The following is a 17,941-nucleotide window of genomic DNA, read 5'->3' as shown; positions in this document are numbered from 1 at the left end:
AGAGTGTAATTAAAAGAGAGAAAGAATGCATTTGGAAGTCTCTGAGATGAACAAGCCACGGAGGGCTGATCGAATATTTAGTAGTGATGAGGTGAGCAGTGATTGAAAGCTTTGCCTTTTGATTCATTCACAATATTTTTCTCAAAGTTTGCAACTTGAAAATGGTCAATAAATATATATAAACAACAAAAAAATCAAATCAAGAGGGTTGTAACACTAAAAGCAACCGGAGTCAGGTTTAAAAGTAGCTGTGTAATGTATAGAAGCTTGATTCTGCAACTGGATAGTAAAATGAAAAATGTAGGCTAATTGCAATTTTTTATCTCACAATTCATTTATGCAATCCTGAATTTATAGCTAGCAGTTCTGAGTTCTCACAATTCTAACTTTTTTTCTCAGAACTGTAAGATATAAACTCGCAATTCTGAGAAGAAAAGTCTGAATTGTGAGATAAAAATTCACAATTGCAGGAAGGTCAGAAATCCACTAATGTTTGACAGCGTGAAAGTGTCCATACAGTTGTTTTCTTAATCATAAACAGTATACTCTATATACTTCTTAAAATAACTCAATGCCTAACAAAATGTCTCTTTTTTGCTTCCAAACTTGTGCCAGTTTTCTTTAAAGTAAATGGCATTTGGTTTGGTTATTTTAAACTATATATAAATATACATTTTAATGTCCAAATACTTCTAGGGGCCCCTGTATAATAACATTGGTTTTCCTGGCTGTGTGTGATTTAAAAATCAAATAAGCTGCAATGCAAAATGTCCCATTACTTTTTACAAAACAGACTTTAGATGAGCAAGGGATTATGAGTTAATGAATGTGGTGAGTAGTATTAATCTTCTCAACAGTCTGCCTGGAGTATTCCTCACTCGATACCTGCCAGACTCATTAACATCCCGGGTCTCATATAATAAATGTGTTAAAACAGGCTTAAGTAGATTAGATTTTTTTATAGATTTTGTGCGGCGGTCTATATATTAAAATCCCTGCAGGTCAGCCAGGCCACTCAATACGGTGTACTGCGACGGTAATAGCTGGTGAAATATTCTTAAGTCAAATCGATCCAAAGTGTAGCGACAACACAAGACGACTTCACCGACATCAATACAACAGCAAGCAGACATAACCGCATCACTTTGATCAGAGCGTTTGTGTGGCCTCATTCTGCCATGGATCCTCACAACCTGGAGGCAGAGGCAAGAAAGGACATGCCATGATTAGGTGTGCATCTGAGGCTAACCACACACACACCTCTTGCCGGTTTCTAACAAACATGACAGCTCGACATTGCACCTGGGTTCGATTCATCTGGATCGGGTCCCAGACAAGTGTGAAGAAGAGAGACAACACGGAAACTGAGACAAAGAGTTTGCAGCGCTCCTAGTAACCTTGTAAGGTGAAACGTCGCAGCTTCTGCACATTTTGAGTAATGCTCGGCTGCTGCACGTACAGTATGGAGATGATTTTCAATAAATACACACTCTGGCTGCACATTCACACTCTCATCCTCGGAGGTACTTCACACTGTTTGATGAGATTCAGTTGCCATGGAGACAGCTGAAAATGATTGATTGGCCAGCACCTGAAAAGTGCTCACTGAAACTTCTAGATCAACTTGTTATTTTTAAAGGCCCTGTGGGAAATCTCAGCATGAAGGACAGGATCAAGAGAAAGTTTGCTACATCTACCACGTGATATAAGCTGAAGGTCATTGTAAAAATACTGGCATAATTAAAGACGTTCATTAGACCACAGAAATTAGACCACAATCGACTCTGAGGGGGGATGGGTCCTTTCCAATAATTAGAAATGGGCAAATTGTTGCTTATTATCAATGATATTGATGCTGCTCTATTTGTTGTTAGGATGAAAAAACGTTTTAAATGTTTTTTTTTAGGTCTCAGAGGTCTAAGTGCTCATTAATGTCAAAGTGACTGGGTTGGCCAATCAACTAAAAAAATAGCGCACTTTAGTTTTTGCCATGTGAATGAGGAGGTAAGATGCTAATATTTGACCACTGTTTTATGATAGAAATGTAAAACGAACAGCAGTAATATCAGGTGATGCAAATTACTGGACATTTTTTCAAATTTCGCCGTTTTGTATTGAAAAACAGGCTTCATTTGCGTTATTCAGTTAGGCCAATTCATAACTGAATGTGACCAGAAACATTTTCCGCTTATTCTGCACATTCACTCTCGTATTCTCTTTAACTTGAAAAACAACAACAACAACAACCGGATATCTGGATAGCCTACCTGTCCTTCAGATGAAGTCTGTCCACACCAGCAGTTTCTGGGGTTAAAAAATAACTAATAATGATCATAATGATGAATAATAAAGAGTGAATAATCATCACGAGTTATCAGATATCAAATAAATATTTCTCCTTGGAGATGCAGCAAGGACCATCTTAAAAGCATCTCACATTTAATTCTACTCAGTTTCCATCATTAGAACGGAGTTGGAAATTCTATTAATTTCTCAAAGAATGCTATTTTATTTCTACTCAACTGATAATGTCATAATGTCAGCAGTCTCAAGGTCACGGGTTCAAGTCCAGAACACACACTGATAAAATGTGCACTTTGAATGCACTGAGCTTTTCGCTTTTGGATAAAAGTCTGGCAAACGAATAAATGTACTTTGGAGGTCAAGTATCTTTTTTTGGGCGGCTCTGAGTTTTCACTTCTCTGCCAGTTCGAATTAATCATTGTTCACTCCCTTGAACGCAGGCATGAGCAGATCCTCTCTCAGGAATTAGATATGAGTCTATATCACACTGGGTCTCTCAGAGGGACGGAGACTGGACAGAAAGGTAAAGTCTGAGAAACATCTGACACAAAGGCTTCTCTGTAGACGAAGACAATGAGAACGTGAGAGGACAAGACAAAGCCAATGAGAAAGTGAGAGGACAAGACAAAGCCATTTGTAACTATTTCGCAGACAGTTTGTGCTGCGTCAGGATCGTGTGAACTGAATACTAAGGGCAACAATGAAAAAAACCTCTCCTCGGTAGAAACTGAATTTAGTCCTCTAAGGCCATATACATTAGGACACGATGAAAATATGTTTTTTAAAAAGTCTGTTTTTTTGGATGCATATAAACAGATTCAGTAATAAGCATGCACACAGTCAAATGCATGTGTAGGCTACTACAAGAAATAAAGATACTGCTATTTTAAGCTCTGTTTACATAAAAAAATAAACACACTTATTAATGTTTGTACACTATTAAGAGAATTGATGGATTGAAATACTGGATGACCTGCGATTTGAACGCAATATAACATCGCCCTCCAGTGGATGTTTACACGAATCGGTTACTTTTGCAATGCAGCACTTATCAAAATATATCTGTCAAACTATCAATTCACTCCAAAACAAAATTTAGAAGGGACATGTCAAAATTTAGTACAATAAAAAGGTTTAGTTATAAAAAAAACATATATATATTTTTTAATAGGTTACAATTAGATTGTCGTAACAAGATGTAATTAAATAAAAGACTCTTAGAGGCTTATTTCGTCAGAATATGTTTAATATAAAGCTTTTGCATTTATACAAACATCGGAGACATAAGGATTTCTTTCTTTTTACATAAATTACATTTCAAATACACAGCAATACTTCGATTATATTGTCAGATTTTACTCTATATTATGCTTATTAAAAAAAAAAGCTCTGCTACTGAAAGTGAAGTTGAAAGTCCATTAGGATGAGTATTAATCTGCTTCTCTCTCCTGAAACTATACCTGTGACTATTAAATCTGCAATCTGACTATTAAAAAGGTGGGTAATAAATGTTAAGTTCTGTACTAATAACTTTCCATAAAACCTGTACTTATGAGAAGGTCTCAATATATTACTATTTGTACACTAAAGACAAAGAAGAGATCATACACAACCCTGATGTCATTAAGGTCTTTTTACATGGCTTAACCTGCATATGCTGACTATGGCAGACAGTTTATTACTGATTTGATCATTTTTGGTAGGATCTGAAATGACAATGACCAAAAATAATCCAGCATCACCTTCTGAGGTGGCTAACTGTGCTGTAATCAACTGCCTCTGTACTTTCCTACCTAGATTTAAAAAAAAAAAAAGATTTGCTGAGGAATTGCTGAGTTAGCGTGAACACATTCCTGCTCTGTCACTCTGTCCTTGAAAATCCAATAAGCAGCCATTATCCTATGAACTTCAAATCATCTTCAGACAAACCGATGCTGATATTGTGCGTACAAAGAGGTCACGTCTTGCCTGCGGTAATTACATTGCAAAATATTTCAGATCCACATCAACGTAAACATATAACTGCCTTCACACTTTCACTTCACATTTAATGACATAGAGCGTCAGGGCGAGAGAATGTAAGAGAGAGAGAGATCGTGTTCAAGAGCTTTCCGTGCCTTCGTGTCATGGTTGGTCTCTGGGAAGACATCTCGCAGATACCCACGGGCCTGTCAGGCCAGCTGCACGTCCATGTCGATGGGACACAGCACATATCTGGGGTCAAGTTTAGGTGTGAAGTCACCAAAGTGTTTGGAAGCCTCGGTCCCGAAAACATCGAGCACTTTTCTGTTCATCAGAGCAAACCTGGACAGAGAAATCCATAACTTGATGCGTTCAAGAAATCATATGCATAATGAGACTTATTAATAATAATTTCCACTAATACACACCTGCCCTTCGTCAACCGCAGTAGAAACTTCCAGTACGATGGTCTCAGATTTTGAACTTCCATAACCGCCTGATAACATCCACCCAGGATATATTAAACAAAAACATTTAACTATGGGCATGTTTCTATCATGTTCACACAGCAAAACTATTCCTTATCATTTAAAACCTGACAAACGTATTTTGTTTGGTTTTTAAAGTGCACTTAAAAGTGCTGTCTTTTGTTAAATTAAAAACACATTTGGCGTGATTCTCATTCAGTTCATGACCGAGTCATCAATTAGTCACACTGGCACAAACAGCTTCTGCATTTTAATGTGCTTTGTATTTTCCCTTGGTGTAAACGTGTCCTTGGTTATGCAGAAGGTGCTTTTAGTTAGTTAGATTTTAAACATTTTAAACTTACCGCTTGAAAACAGATGGCAGTGGAGATGGCATAGATTACTGTGTCAGCCTCAGAGAAGTACGGAAACTTGCCTGCCTCGATCCCTTTGAAATACAACGTCTAAGAAGACAGTGAATAGATTATTAGTAGGCTATATGTACACATATATTATGTATACACATTTTATACTGCAACCCATTTAGAAATTCATTTTGTAATCAGAATATTTATTGAACCTTCATAGCAGTGTAAAAAAATTTCCCCATGCATGTTTATGAATCATATTTAATATATATATAAGGGTTTTATGGTAATTTACTGACCACAAAAGAACAAAAAACTATGTATTATATATATATATATAAAAATGGCTGCCCACTGCTCCGGGTGTGTGTTCACGTTGAGTGTGTGTAAGTTCACTGCTGTGTGTGTGTAAGTTCACTGCTGTGTGTGTGTAAGTTCACTGCTGTGTGTGTGTGCACTTGGGTTAAATGCAGAGCACAAATTCAGAGTATGGGTCACCATACTTGGCTGTATGTCATGTCACTTTTTCACTTAGGGGTGTACTCACTTTTGTGGCCAGCGGTTTAGACATTAATGGCTGTGTGTGGAGTTATTTTGAGGGGACAACAAATTTACACTGTTATACAAGCTGTACACTCACTACTTTACATTGTTGTAAAGTGTCATTTCTTCAGTGTTGTCACGTGAAAAGATATAATAAAATATTTACAAAAATGTGAGGGGTGTACTCACTTCTGTGAGATAATGTATAAATGCATTACTTCTGGTGCTTTTTGCCCGTTTTGCATCTTTACAGGTCTAGTTTCATTGTATGAAGAAGAGCAGCTTGAATTATAATTTGAAAACCATGTATTTTAAGTATTCATTCAAGAATAAAAAAATTTGGGTAACCCTATAAATTCTGTTTATTCACAATTCTCTGAGACACCAGAGAAGTAATTGAGAAGCAAGCCCTACTCATTTAAAAAATAAAAATCACTAAAAAGCCAGATATTCGCTACCTCGACTAGTTTGGAGAAGAGGTACATGGAGATGGTGGTGCTCTTGTAAAAGAACATTGAGGTGCCAGCAAGAAAGCCTGAAAAGATAAATGGAGAAAAAGTTGAGATGAGAACCTCTAATGGCTGTGCAAAGGGAAAAGGGTTCAAAACACTCTTTACCTGCTATGAGAGCATGGAGCTCGTCGTCCAGGTTACGCATCCATCTCAGTAAACAGCTTGTGCCCTTTCATAAAATAGAAGTGAGTTGGAGAGAGAGAAAATTCACAACTGAAAAAAAGTTACTGAGAAAGGTGAAGAAAACAAAACCCCTTAAAAGCTGCAGAGAAACTTGCTGTCTCATAGAAAAAATACAGCACTGGATTTTAGTAGAGATGAAGTACCTTGTATATACTGACAAAAGATCCCAAGAAAGCTCCTAGCTGGAAGTTCTCTTTGTTGTAGAGCAGCCAGAGCAGTCGAGAGGGTTTTGTAAAGGCCTGTCTGAATGCTGATGGAACCTTCAAACAGCATTGAATGAGGTAACCCACACTGAACATTCGGATGAAACCCTTCAAAAAACACAAAGCATCTCAGAAGCTGCTCTCCAGAAAATATCTCGCAACTTCACGTCAGCTGTCAGTTAGTGAGCAAAGGGCACTGCTATATCGACAGAGCCTTTAACCCAGAAAAACGCAACACGTTTATGCATTCACATTCTCTCAAATGCTCAGAACAAACATGAGTGGTTTGAAAGTTGGCAAGTTAGGAGGCCTCAGACGCTTACTTTAACACAGTAGGAGATGCAGTTGTCTTGATAGTGTTTGCAACATCTATGCCTGGGTCCATGTTTGCATCTAAAGGGGACAACACACACACAATGAATGCAAACACAAAATATGAGGCAGGGGAACATTCATGCATGAAAATGAAGCTGAATGTTGAACAAGCAGGACCTCAAATTAACTCCAAGTTTCAAATGCAAGTAAAACATAATTTTTACCCACTATTGTTATATATACATTATATATATTAATAAAAAATAAATGCTGTTTTTTTGAACACTCTATTCAAAGAAACCTAAAGAATGTTTCACTGTTTCCACACTGATAATAAGAAATGTTTTGTGAGCACCACGTCAGTATATTAGAATGATTTCTGAAGGATCGTGCCATGATATAAATTACATTACAAATATAATAAAATAGAAGAAAATGTCTAAAACTGTAGCAATACTTCACAATATTACGGTTTTCACTTTTAAAACATATTTAAAAAAAATACTATTAACCTAAACTTAAACTTCTAAATAAGTGTTGTGCAGTTTGGTATATATTTCCTCCCAAATATATATGGAGTATTGTATTTTTTACTGTAGTCAATAAAATAACATTGATCTCAAACATTATTTTATATTATAAAAAAAAATTGATAGTTACACTTCGAAAGCTTTAAAAAATACATTTTGTAAGCTAATTTATTCCCTTGAATTTTCAAGAAATAAAGTAAAAGAGTAATTATGTCCAGAAAAAAAGAAAAAAAAAAAAAAGTACAGTTTACTTTAACTGGAAGATTTCATGGATAATTCTATAAGAATTTTCTGGTGGTATTGGATAGAATTACATTTTCTGTCAAAAATACTATATAGTCTTGCATGTTTGAAATGTATGTTTCCTATGTGCATTTCTCTCACTCACATAGAGTCTAGGAGTTTGCGTGTAAATGCTCTGATGCAGCTCCCCCTGGAGGCAGGTGTGTGCTCTGGTCTCTCATCCGGCGGCTGCGCATCTCTCTCCGAACCCTGTCCGTATGCATTCTCAGCCAGACAAGAGTGTGTCGGGATCTCCTCCTTGCCAACTATAAATCTGCCACAGCCAGACACATAAGCTCCTTTAACAGTCTGACATGAGTTGGTTATGCTCTTAAAAGGGTGTTTCCTAGGGCCTTAGGATTAAATGGCAAATCCTTGGGAATTTAAGAACTACGTAAAGTCATGTAAATCGATAACTTACTTTAAGGCAGAGAATGCAAAGCCATTCAGTCCGTCTTTACATCTGAAGATAAAACAAGTTAGGAAGTTAAAAGGGTCAATGTTTGTAATTGAACAACTAGGTTTTTATTTGTACTGAAGAGAGTGCCTGCCTATCTCAATCCTGCTCCTGGAGGACCTCAGCAAGTCTACTAATGAGAAGATGCGTTAAAGGGTAAGTTCACCCAAAAATGAAAATTCTGTCATTAATTACGGGTTTGGAACGACATAGGGGTGAGTAATTGATGGCAGAATTTTCATTTTTAGGTGAACTAACCCTTTAAAGAAGTAAAATAACCAGGCCTGGCATCCTCCAGGACCAGGATTTAGAGGCAGTAACCTGACCAACTGACCTGAAGAAAAACATGTAGAGAGATGCAGTCAAGCAGAAGAGAAGAACCTGGAAAAAAAAGGGGAAATTATGAGACAGACATCACATCAGACTTTATGATCAGATCAAGGTTAGTTCAAAGTAATAAAACTTTTGCAAGTATGTAAAGTGGTGTTGCATCATTAGCACTAAATGATCTCAGTGCATGATGTAATAAGGTCCATTTACACTAATGCTTGCTTGGGGTCAGTATATATTTTGTTGTAGTGCTCAAAAAAGTCTGCATTTATTTAATATAAAAATACAGTAAAAACAGTAATATTGTGATATTATTACAATTTAAAATATATATAAATTATTTTTTTTATTTAAGTGTATTACTGTGATGGCAAAGCTGAATTTTCAACATTATTACTCCAGTCTTCAGTGTCACATGATCCTTCAGAAATCATTCTAATATGCCGATTTGGTCTCAAGAAACATTTCTTATTATTATCAATGTTGAAAACAGTTGTGCTGCTTCATATAAAAAACCATGATACATTTTTTGATGAATGCAAAGTTCATAAGAACAGCATTCATTTGAAAAGGAAATTAATAAAAGCATTCATTTCTTTCAAAAAAATCTCACTAAGCCCAAACCTCTGAACGGTAGCATGAACTGTAACGTACCTCTCCATGTTTCATAGGCTTAACAAGACCCCTTGTGACAGCCATCCGGAAAATCGTCTCTGTTGCCTGGAAATGACACGGAGCACTTAAGATCAAAATCAGACAAGGTTTCTTTGAAACAGACAGTTTGGATCACAGCTTTCCAGAAAAAGTAACACAAGTGACAGATAACAGATGTGATGTTGACTACTGCCAGGAAATGGTCATGCAACTTTAAAAGAACTGTCAAGACATAATGCAGCAGAACTGAAAAGCAATGCTGAATCGTCTTACCAGGTTCGCCATGTAAATCGTTAGGAGTCCTCTCCTGAATGAGAAGACAAACAAATTATATAAGAACTAATTTAGGTTTTGCGATATCATTTTTACTTGTCATTACTTGTTCACTGTATGCACGCATCACAGAAAGGATGTAAACTATAACAATGAAGTTTTAACAATTGTTCTAATTCTGTTTTAATAGTGAAGTCCACACAGCAGATATAACAATAATACACAGGGGAACAATATAATTGGAATCACATTCAAAGCGTTTTTCCACCTGATGAACAAACACTGACAACCTTCTGTTGGTATGGATGCTAATATAGTTATTGTTCTTGTTATCGTTCTTGGTGTGAATGGGCCTTTACTCTTTTCCATCAGAGTACATTTCCATATGCAAGTTCAGTTTAAACATTGGATCATTTGTATAAAATTTGTATAAAACAAAGAGCAAAGGAAATCTGTGTGGGAATGTCAGGGCTAACCTGCTTTTCCGCTCTATTAGTATGGCGATGTATGAGGCCGGCAGTGCCGCCCCAAAGCCGGCTGACCAGGAGTAGAAACGTCCCAACAGCTTCCTGAATAACAGAGGAAACAATGGAAAGGATAGCTAGTCATTTAGAATCATAAGCTAATGGAGGTGCTTTCAGCTGAGGATAACATCACAGTTGAATATTTGTCTCATTTAGAAGGGATTCAAATAATTAATTCACAAATTAGGAGAGTGGTCCGGGTCATGCTGAATGCCAGTCATAACCCCAGTGCATAATTTATTTGATGCGTCAAAGGTCTTTACAATCCTGTTTGGACGGATATCTGCATAGACTTTAAACGGCTGATAAGGACAGGGATTCAAAGGTTGCTCGTGTTCAAACAGCCGCACACGTGGGATGGCAAATGTTTCCAAGAATTGTTTGTTAGCAGAATTTTGTTAAGATTACCGGAGAATGCAGAAAAACGCAATGTAGAGGCCTCCATTTGCGGTCAGGAAAGATGTAGATTGCAGGATCTCAGGAAGCAGCCTTTTCTTGTAATAATCCTTTTTCCTCCTTCTTAAAATCGCTGCAATCTAGAACACAGGAAAAAAAAAATAAAGTGCATGTTAGAGAAATTTTCTGTTATTAAGGAAATCCATTTCTGACTTAGAGCACTTAAAGAAAAAGAGTTATTTTAAGCAAAGGCATTGGCTGTAACTCATCATGTAACACATTGGTTTCTGTAGGCAATATGTTGACACTGCGGTTTGTCACCCAAATACCACTGACCTACTGTCTATTGATAGACTGAGCCATAGCTTTTGCGAAACTGAATCGAATGCCAACTCTGCAACCCTACAGTTCAGGTGTTGCACCACTAACTACAGTTCTGCAATGGAAGCTAATGACACATCCAAAGTTGACCCAATGATGATCCCTCTGTCAGACCTGTAAAGACTGACAGCCAGTTATACTCACAGTCAATCAGTCAAGTAAATACAAGATAACATTCTCTGATTAATATATTTACTAATGTGGCATTTACCCAACAACCTGAGGTTAAATGGATAGTTCACCCAAAAATGAAAATTCTGTCATCATTTACTCACCCTCAAGTAGTCCCAAACCTGTATGAATGTCTTTGATCTGCTGAAGACAAAGGAAGATATTCTGAACAGAGCAGTTCTGGGGCACCATTGACTTCCATAGTATTTTTTTTTTCCTACTATGGAAGTCAATGGTGCCCCAAAGCAGCCTGGTTACAAACTTTCTTCAAAATATCTTCCTTCGTGTTCAGCAGAACAAATAAATTCATACAGGTTTGGAACTACTTGAGGGTGAGTAATGACAGAATTTTCATTTTTGGGTGAACTATCCCTTTAAGTGGAATTAACCTTCAGGGCTCAGAAGGTTGATGAGCCATTCATTATTGTGTCCTTAAAAGCAGTGCACTTAGAACAGGTTGAAAAAAAAAAAAATCTACAAATTTCTTTAAATTTAGTAAAACTTCTGCTATAAAAATTTATTTCCACCAGTCAGTCAAATGTTCAGTTTACCTCAAAATTTCTACTCTTGATTCACTCGTCGGTTCTAGCTATGATCATTATGAATAGGTTATGCCTAAAAGAAACAATATAAACATTTCAATATAATATATCAACATAATAACAATATCAAAATAGTTCAGACTGACATAAACAGTTCATTCAGGAAGCAAACATTACTAATGACCAGAGTTTAATGAGGGGCAATTCGTGATCGAGTCTTTGAAAAGATCCGATTGTTCACGAATCCAATTATTTGGCAGTTTTAATGTGAACTGGTGGAAATCCTTGTCAAATAAAACATCTAACCCAAATCTGCTACCAAACAAGCTTCGGTGAAGACTAATTGTAAACAGTTTCAGTTTAATGAGAATGACTGTGCAAATACAATTTTGGCAGTTTCTCATCAAATTAATTCAAAAATCCCGGAGAGGACCATCTGACAGTTTGATCTCTATCATCCAGCAGCTCTCTGTCGCTTATCTGACCGTGTTATCAGTGGAACGACATTTTTCTACTTTAAATTATATTAAATGTAAAACATGACAGGCTGAGACCTACGTCTGTGTATTTATTTCTAAATAACTTTGCGACTGTTCTGGGCCTCGCATCGCCCCGCAGGACTCTGGTGTAGCTGCCGGGCTAACTGCGCCTTTGCCCCGGCGAATGAACGGACAGATCCGCGCTGATACACTCACCAGATACAGAGGAGCATATATCTTGAAGGAGACCTCCAGAGCTCCGGCTGTCACCTGCAGGGTGGAGGACGTACATGAGGTACTCCAGGTGTGTCCTATCTCATAGCAGCTATGCGGTATGGACTTACTGAGAGAAGCCATGTTTAGCGCTGCACCGCGGAAGCGCGCGTCCACTGTTTCTAGCAAGAGCGCTCCCGATGGATGCGCGCTAGTGATGTTACGTTCGTGAACGAATCGTTCTTTTTGAACGAATCTTTTAGGTGAACGAATCATTCTCGTTCACGTAATCCATTGACTCATAGTTCTCGTTCACTGAAATTCCTCCCTCCACCGCAGCGCGCCGCTATTGCGCGCATGCGTAGCTCTGGACCGTTTCATCTGTCAAAGAATGACTAAACCTCGAGCCAATAGCCTTCGAGTATGATACGAGGACGGAGCATGTGATTTGTTGAATCTAGTGAACGAATACGCCCTTCATTGAGTTGCTTTGAGTTTGAAAGAGTCAAATGAACTGTTACATACATACATCTCGTCTCATTATTACGTTCGTCGTTCGAACAACTGGTTCTGTGTTTTATTTTTTTTATATTATTGTTTTATTTTTTATTTATCATTTTGTTTTATTTATTTATATTATTGTTGTTTTATGTTTGAACAGTTACATACTTTTAAATAAAAAAATATTTCATTATGTTAGTCATGTCATGCACTTTTGTTTGTTTAAAAACTGTGAAACAAAAAAAATATGGCAGTATTGATTATTTGCGTCACGTCATCCCATCTCATTTGCGTCACGTGACTCACGTCAGCAAATAGCATTTCAGCTCGGGTTTAGAAGGGGCATGTAATTGGTTGGATCGAACGAACGAATATAATAGCATCATTGACCGAGATGGCTCTGTTTTGAGTCTGAACGAGAGAGAGATCTCCCGTTCGTGAACGAATTGAACGAACTGGTAGCTATACCCAGTTCGTTGACCGGGTAGGTCGGCCATTCTGTCAATCTAGTTCATCAATCAGCAGAAAGCGGATGCAAAGCACAGGTATCCGTACTGTGCACGCTTGTTTATATTCATATTTTACATACAGAACATAACTCCTCGTTTAACATAATCTCAGATTTGAACGTGTACATCTCTGCCTAGTAAACAATTAAATGTTAACTAGCCTAGTATGCAAACAAATAAAAAAACACTTGTGCTTTTGGTCATCCGAAAAGAGTGTAATTTAAAAGATAAAAAGAGTAGTGACTTTGATCACTTATTTAGACTTATTTTATTCATTTAATGAGAAGGGCACAATTTTTAATGAAGCCAAATCGGTTTTTATTTTGTAACAAGTAAATAAGTTAGTTGAACAACACATTTGCCGCACATGGTGACGTATTTGTGTAATATGGAAAAATGGTCACTGAACGAATTAGTGAACGAATCTGAACGAATCATTTTGGTGAACGAACTAAAAATGAACGAGTCTCTGGAAAGAATCAAAATTTCCACCACTAATGTGCGCTCCCGGGAGGGAGGATACAGCAACTTCTAACAGTAGATAGATTCATTTATATAATCGATTTAGTAAAATTTTAATAAGATTAATAACTGAGCTAATGAAAGAAAAATCCGCACATTGAACAAAGCTATATTTAGTTAGTAGCTGGAGGGTGTTTTCGAATGACGTCGGCTCAATGGAAATAAACTCAGTGCATAGCCACAATTGGACAAAATATTAATAGCTAGCAAATATGTCTATCAGACACAAAATTTAATACCAAGTAATATATTGAATAATATTTAATTATATGTAATCCGACCAACACAAACCACCCATAATTTACATTTTCATTCAAATGATCTGTAGATATTGGAGCTAAAATGAAGAACAGAGAGCGATGGTATAAAGTACACATCCTCTGTCATTTGTAACATTACTAAACTCACTGTGAAAAAAAGGGATTTTGGGGAAGAAAGGTGAATGAACTCAGCACAACAATAATCCAATATATTTATAATATTTACCAAAAAAAAAATGCTGCAGGAATTCCCACCACTACAATACACTGTCATGCTGATGTAACTAGATGAATAATAGCTGCAATTGTGCAAACTACTGTAATTATACAGATTCTTTCATTCCATAAAAGCCTTTGAGCAATTTTGAGATAATCTGTCTAGTTTGTGCCTATGGCCCGGTTTCACAGACAGGTCTTAAACTAAACCAGGATTAGGCCATAGTTCAATTAGGACATTTAAGTAATTTTTATAAACGTACTTAGCAAAAAACATTACTGGTGTCTATCTTGAGACAAAACAAAGGCACTGTTATATTTTAAGATCAGTCAGAGCAAGTGTATTTCAGTTGAAACAACTCAGATTTAGATTTTAATCTAGGACTAGGTTTAAGCCTTCTCTGTGAAACCGGGGGTAAATGTTGTAACTCAGAGTTTAATAAGCAAGTTTAATACGTTTTCAAGAATGTCAAAGCATAATTACGCTGCATTTTGTTGTCCCCAAGCATTATTTAAAAGAAGAGACAAGGATGCTGACAGCTCAAGCGCCTTTATTGAGACCAGAATAACAGCTCAGAGCCACTCATTGTTAACGTGGATTGCTTCTCCTAAAAAAAATAAAATAAAAAAAACACAAGAAGAATGGGTGCTAGATATTAAATACACAACACTTGAAAAGCTACGACGGTGACAGGGAGACACAGGCTAGTGACATCATTCATCATTCATCCTCATCCCAGTCCTTCTTTCCTTGTGGAGCTTTGGGTCCACCAGCCGGCTTGGCCATTATAATCTGTGGAGGAGAAGCAGACATTGTCAGACACTTACAGAGTAAAAGACAGTCACTTGTGCGCAGTGCAATATCCTGTGAGGAATAGTGCTTTTAATGCATGCGGCATGCAAGTAAATTGTGCCAAAATGTCACAGAGAACGACATAAATTAGTGATGCTCGTGAAGAAAAACAGATCTTGAACTTAGTAGGTTTAAAACAGACAGTTAGGAGACAACCATCATACTCATTATCTTTAATTAAAAGGGGATTGTTCAACCAAATATGAAAATAGTGTAATTTACTCATTCTCATGCGGTTCCAAACATGTGAGTTTCTTTCTTATTGAACAAAAAAAAAAAAAAGAGGAAATTTTGAACAATGTTGGTAACCAAACAGTTGCTGGTAGCCAGTATTTTATTTTTTTTTTGTTTTTTTTTTTATATACTACGGAAGTCAATGGCTACCAGCAGCAGTTTGGTTCAAAACATCCTACATTCTTCAAAATATCTTCTTGTGTGTTCAACAGAAGAAAGAAACTCATATAGGTTTGGAACAACTTGATATTGAGTAAATGACAATTTTCACTTTGGGGTGAGCTATACCCAACTTAAACTCAACTAATGCTTCTCAGCTCAATTTAAACAACGTAACTTTAATCTGTGGTATAAAAGCAGGCTAGTCTCATTTTGTCCACAAATTCATGGTGAATTTCCACACAGTGTTCATGCAACCCGATTCACACTCCAGTGGTTAGGCACTCCAAACAGTGGCGTGTTTTTGTGCACCTTTGCAATTATTTAGGATTTCTTATCAATGATGTGTATCAAATTTGTCTGGCTCCTCATCCCAACCATCTTTGTCCCAGTGTCCTTGCTGTTTGGGGGCTTTGGGTCCCCCTGCTGGCTTTGCCATAATGATCTGGCATATACACATCACATTATAATCCAGAAAGTAACAGGCTAACAAAGCACCTAAATTGATAAACATGAACGGAATAAGAAACTGAAAGATAAATAATTGTAAAGCGGAGAGCTAACCTGATCCACACGGAGAACGGTGATGGCTGCGTTTGTGGCCAATTTGATTCCCCAGTGCTTGGCCAGGTATGGATCGAGGATACCGGCCTCCATCATGTCCCTCACTGCAGGCCCCTCTCCCTGAATGGTTTAAAACAAGTATATAGCCATCAATTACACCATAAAATACATTTAGGGTCCCTCTTTCTATTAATATCAGTTTTGTCTTCATATTAGAAACAGCTTCTTGTTCCCTCACCTCAATATCAAAGCCACAGTTCTTGTTGCCCTCGTGGTGCGCAGCGTACAGTTTGGAGATCAGCTCATTGCCCTTGACGCCAGTGTTCTCTGCCAGAGCACGGGGCAGCACTTCAAACGCCTCTGCGAACTTCTTGATGGCGTACTGCTCCAGGCCTGGGCAAGACTTTAGAAGACATGTTCAAATTATTTACACTCTTCAGGTTTCGCCAACAGCAAAATGAGATGAGACTGATTTGCTTACTTCTCCGTAGGAGGTGATGTGTTTCGCCAGCTCAATTTCAGTGGCACCGGCACCCGGACAAAGACGTGCGTCCTGAGGGGAAATGTTTCTGTTAGGGTCACATTTTGTCATTATTTAAAAGACTTATATTTTTAAATTAGTTCACCCTGGCAAGGACTTTGAAGGTGTTAACTCCATCATCGATAGCACGCTCGATGTCATCCATGAAGTTGTCTGTGGACCCACGAATTACTAAAGTAGAGATGGCGCCATCCTCTTTATCTAGAATTAAAAGGAGTGAGATGACATGAGCTGTCTGGATACATCACCCCCAGACTAAACAATATTTACAAAGCTCAGTTTGTTTAACAAACTATATATTCAAGAAAAAAAGTCCATCCCTGTAACATCCAACATTATTGAACCACTTATTGTGCCGTACGAGTAAAGGGGGAAATATTCAAGTACTAGCATGATTCTTTAGTTAAATGTATGTATAAAATGTATTTTATAAAAAGATAAAAATATATATTTATAGACTCTACTTTAAAGTTTCACAGTTTAAGTTTACAATTGTGACATACAATGTCATAACATTTGATCTGAACAAAAAATGACATCTGCTTAATATCAATGAAAAATAAAGTGCTTGCAGGATTCCTAAAGAAAACAATCAAATAAATACAGATGTTAAGCATTCTCAGAACTTTTTAACTTTCTCAGTTTGTATTTATGTTCCGCGTGGAATCGCCGAGACCGCGACGCGAGCACCGCCCCAACTGCACAAAACACCCCTGAATTACGAGAGAAAGCTCCAGCTGGCGGCGACTCTACCGCCCGCCGCGCAAAGGCTCTTCAACGCGGGATGTGGCAAGCGGCAGAACCGAGGTTGCGCTCGCGCCGCGGTCCCGGGCCGGATATTACCACAAAAGCCCAAATGGTGCCACACTTCAGCTTTGTACATCGAAACGAGAACTGGAACAATTCTTTCATCCTCCATTACTGGCAGCGAACTATATTAACGATAACATTAGTGGAGTGCGCTGATGCTAGTATTTTCTGTCACTGTTTAAGTTCAGAGATGAAGACTAGCGGCCGGGATATGAACTCAAAACGAAACAACTGCAATGAATCTTGTATGTTTTTTTTTTTTAAATATCGATATTCCGTTTTGGACAATCGATACAGTATCGCCAAACAAAATATTGCGATACTCACGTGTATCGATATTTTCTTACACCCCTAATATATACACATATATAGCTTAAGTTAAAACTTTACATGCACCTTTCAGAATCTGCAAAATGTTAATTATTTTACCAAAATAAGAGGGATCATACAAAATGCATGTTATTGTTTATTTAGTACTGACCTGAATAAGATATTTCACATAAAAGATGTTTACATATAGTCCACAACAGAAAATAGTTGAATTTGTAAAAAAATTACCTTGTTCAAGTTTACATACACTTGATTCTTAATATTGTGTTGTTAGTACTAAATAAACAATAACATGCATTTTGTATGATCCCTCTTATTTTGGTAAAATAATTAACATTTTGCAGATTCTGAAA

General features: G+C 37.3%; 2 protein-coding genes across 4 annotated transcripts in view; both read right to left on the bottom strand.

Annotated features, from left to right (window-relative positions):
- Window positions 1–3,535: 3,535 nt before the first annotated feature.
- Window positions 3,536–12,442, bottom strand: LOC306864332 (transmembrane protein 135-like). Its single transcript, XM_079408295.1, has 15 exons — window positions 12,093–12,442; window positions 10,316–10,443; window positions 9,860–9,952; window positions 9,384–9,417; window positions 9,111–9,176; window positions 8,461–8,507; window positions 8,091–8,132; window positions 7,776–7,943; window positions 6,866–6,935; window positions 6,483–6,650; window positions 6,262–6,325; window positions 6,103–6,179; window positions 5,099–5,197; window positions 4,695–4,762; window positions 3,536–4,608 (listed from the first exon to the last, which is right to left on the bottom strand). Exons 1-15 carry the CDS (start codon window positions 12,363–12,365, stop codon window positions 4,476–4,478), a joined length of 1,530 nt encoding a protein of 509 aa, XP_079264421.1. The 5' UTR covers window positions 12,366–12,442; the 3' UTR covers window positions 3,536–4,475.
- A 2,186-nt stretch (window positions 12,443–14,628) lies between these two features.
- Window positions 14,629–17,941, bottom strand: part of LOC306864330 (T-complex protein 1 subunit theta) — a 163,546-nt gene continuing 160,233 nt past the window's right edge. For 2 of the 3 annotated variants that reach the window (XM_079408293.1, XM_079408292.1), the window contains exons 11-15: window positions 16,534–16,649; window positions 16,389–16,460; window positions 16,146–16,310; window positions 15,908–16,027; window positions 14,629–14,890 (exon numbers count right to left, since the gene is read on the bottom strand). In XM_079408293.1, the coding sequence (XP_079264419.1) occupies window positions 14,819–14,890; window positions 15,908–16,027; window positions 16,146–16,310; window positions 16,389–16,460; window positions 16,534–16,649 (545 nt within the window). In that variant the 3' untranslated portion in view covers window positions 14,629–14,818. Of the gene's footprint in view, window positions 14,891–15,655; window positions 15,789–15,907; window positions 16,028–16,145; window positions 16,311–16,388; window positions 16,461–16,533; window positions 16,650–17,941 lie in introns of all 3 variants that reach the window. The other variant, XM_079408291.1, reaches the window with a different exon arrangement.

Source organism: Barbus barbus, assembly GCF_936440315.1.
Source record: "Barbus barbus genome assembly, chromosome: 45".
Lineage (NCBI taxonomy): Eukaryota > Metazoa > Chordata > Actinopteri > Cypriniformes > Cyprinidae > Barbus > Barbus barbus.
The sequence above is the reverse complement of the archived record's forward strand: the minus strand, read 5'-3'. Positions and strand labels throughout refer to the sequence as shown.

What these genes read in the sequence shown, in the direction of transcription:
- LOC306864332 (XM_079408295.1), bottom strand. Translation starts at nt 12,365, where the DNA reads ATGATTCGTTCACCTAAAAGATTCGTTCAAAAAGAACGATTCGTTCAC. An exon ending in CTAATAGAGCGGAAAAGCAG is followed by an intron (nt 9,418 to 9,859) that starts GTTAGCCCTGAC and finishes CTTCTCATTCAG; the next exon opens with GAGAGGACTCCTAACGATTT. An exon ending in GCTCCATGCTCTCATAGCAG is followed by an intron (nt 6,180 to 6,261) that starts GTAAAGAGTGTT and finishes TTATCTTTTCAG; the next exon opens with GCTTTCTTGCTGGCACCTCA.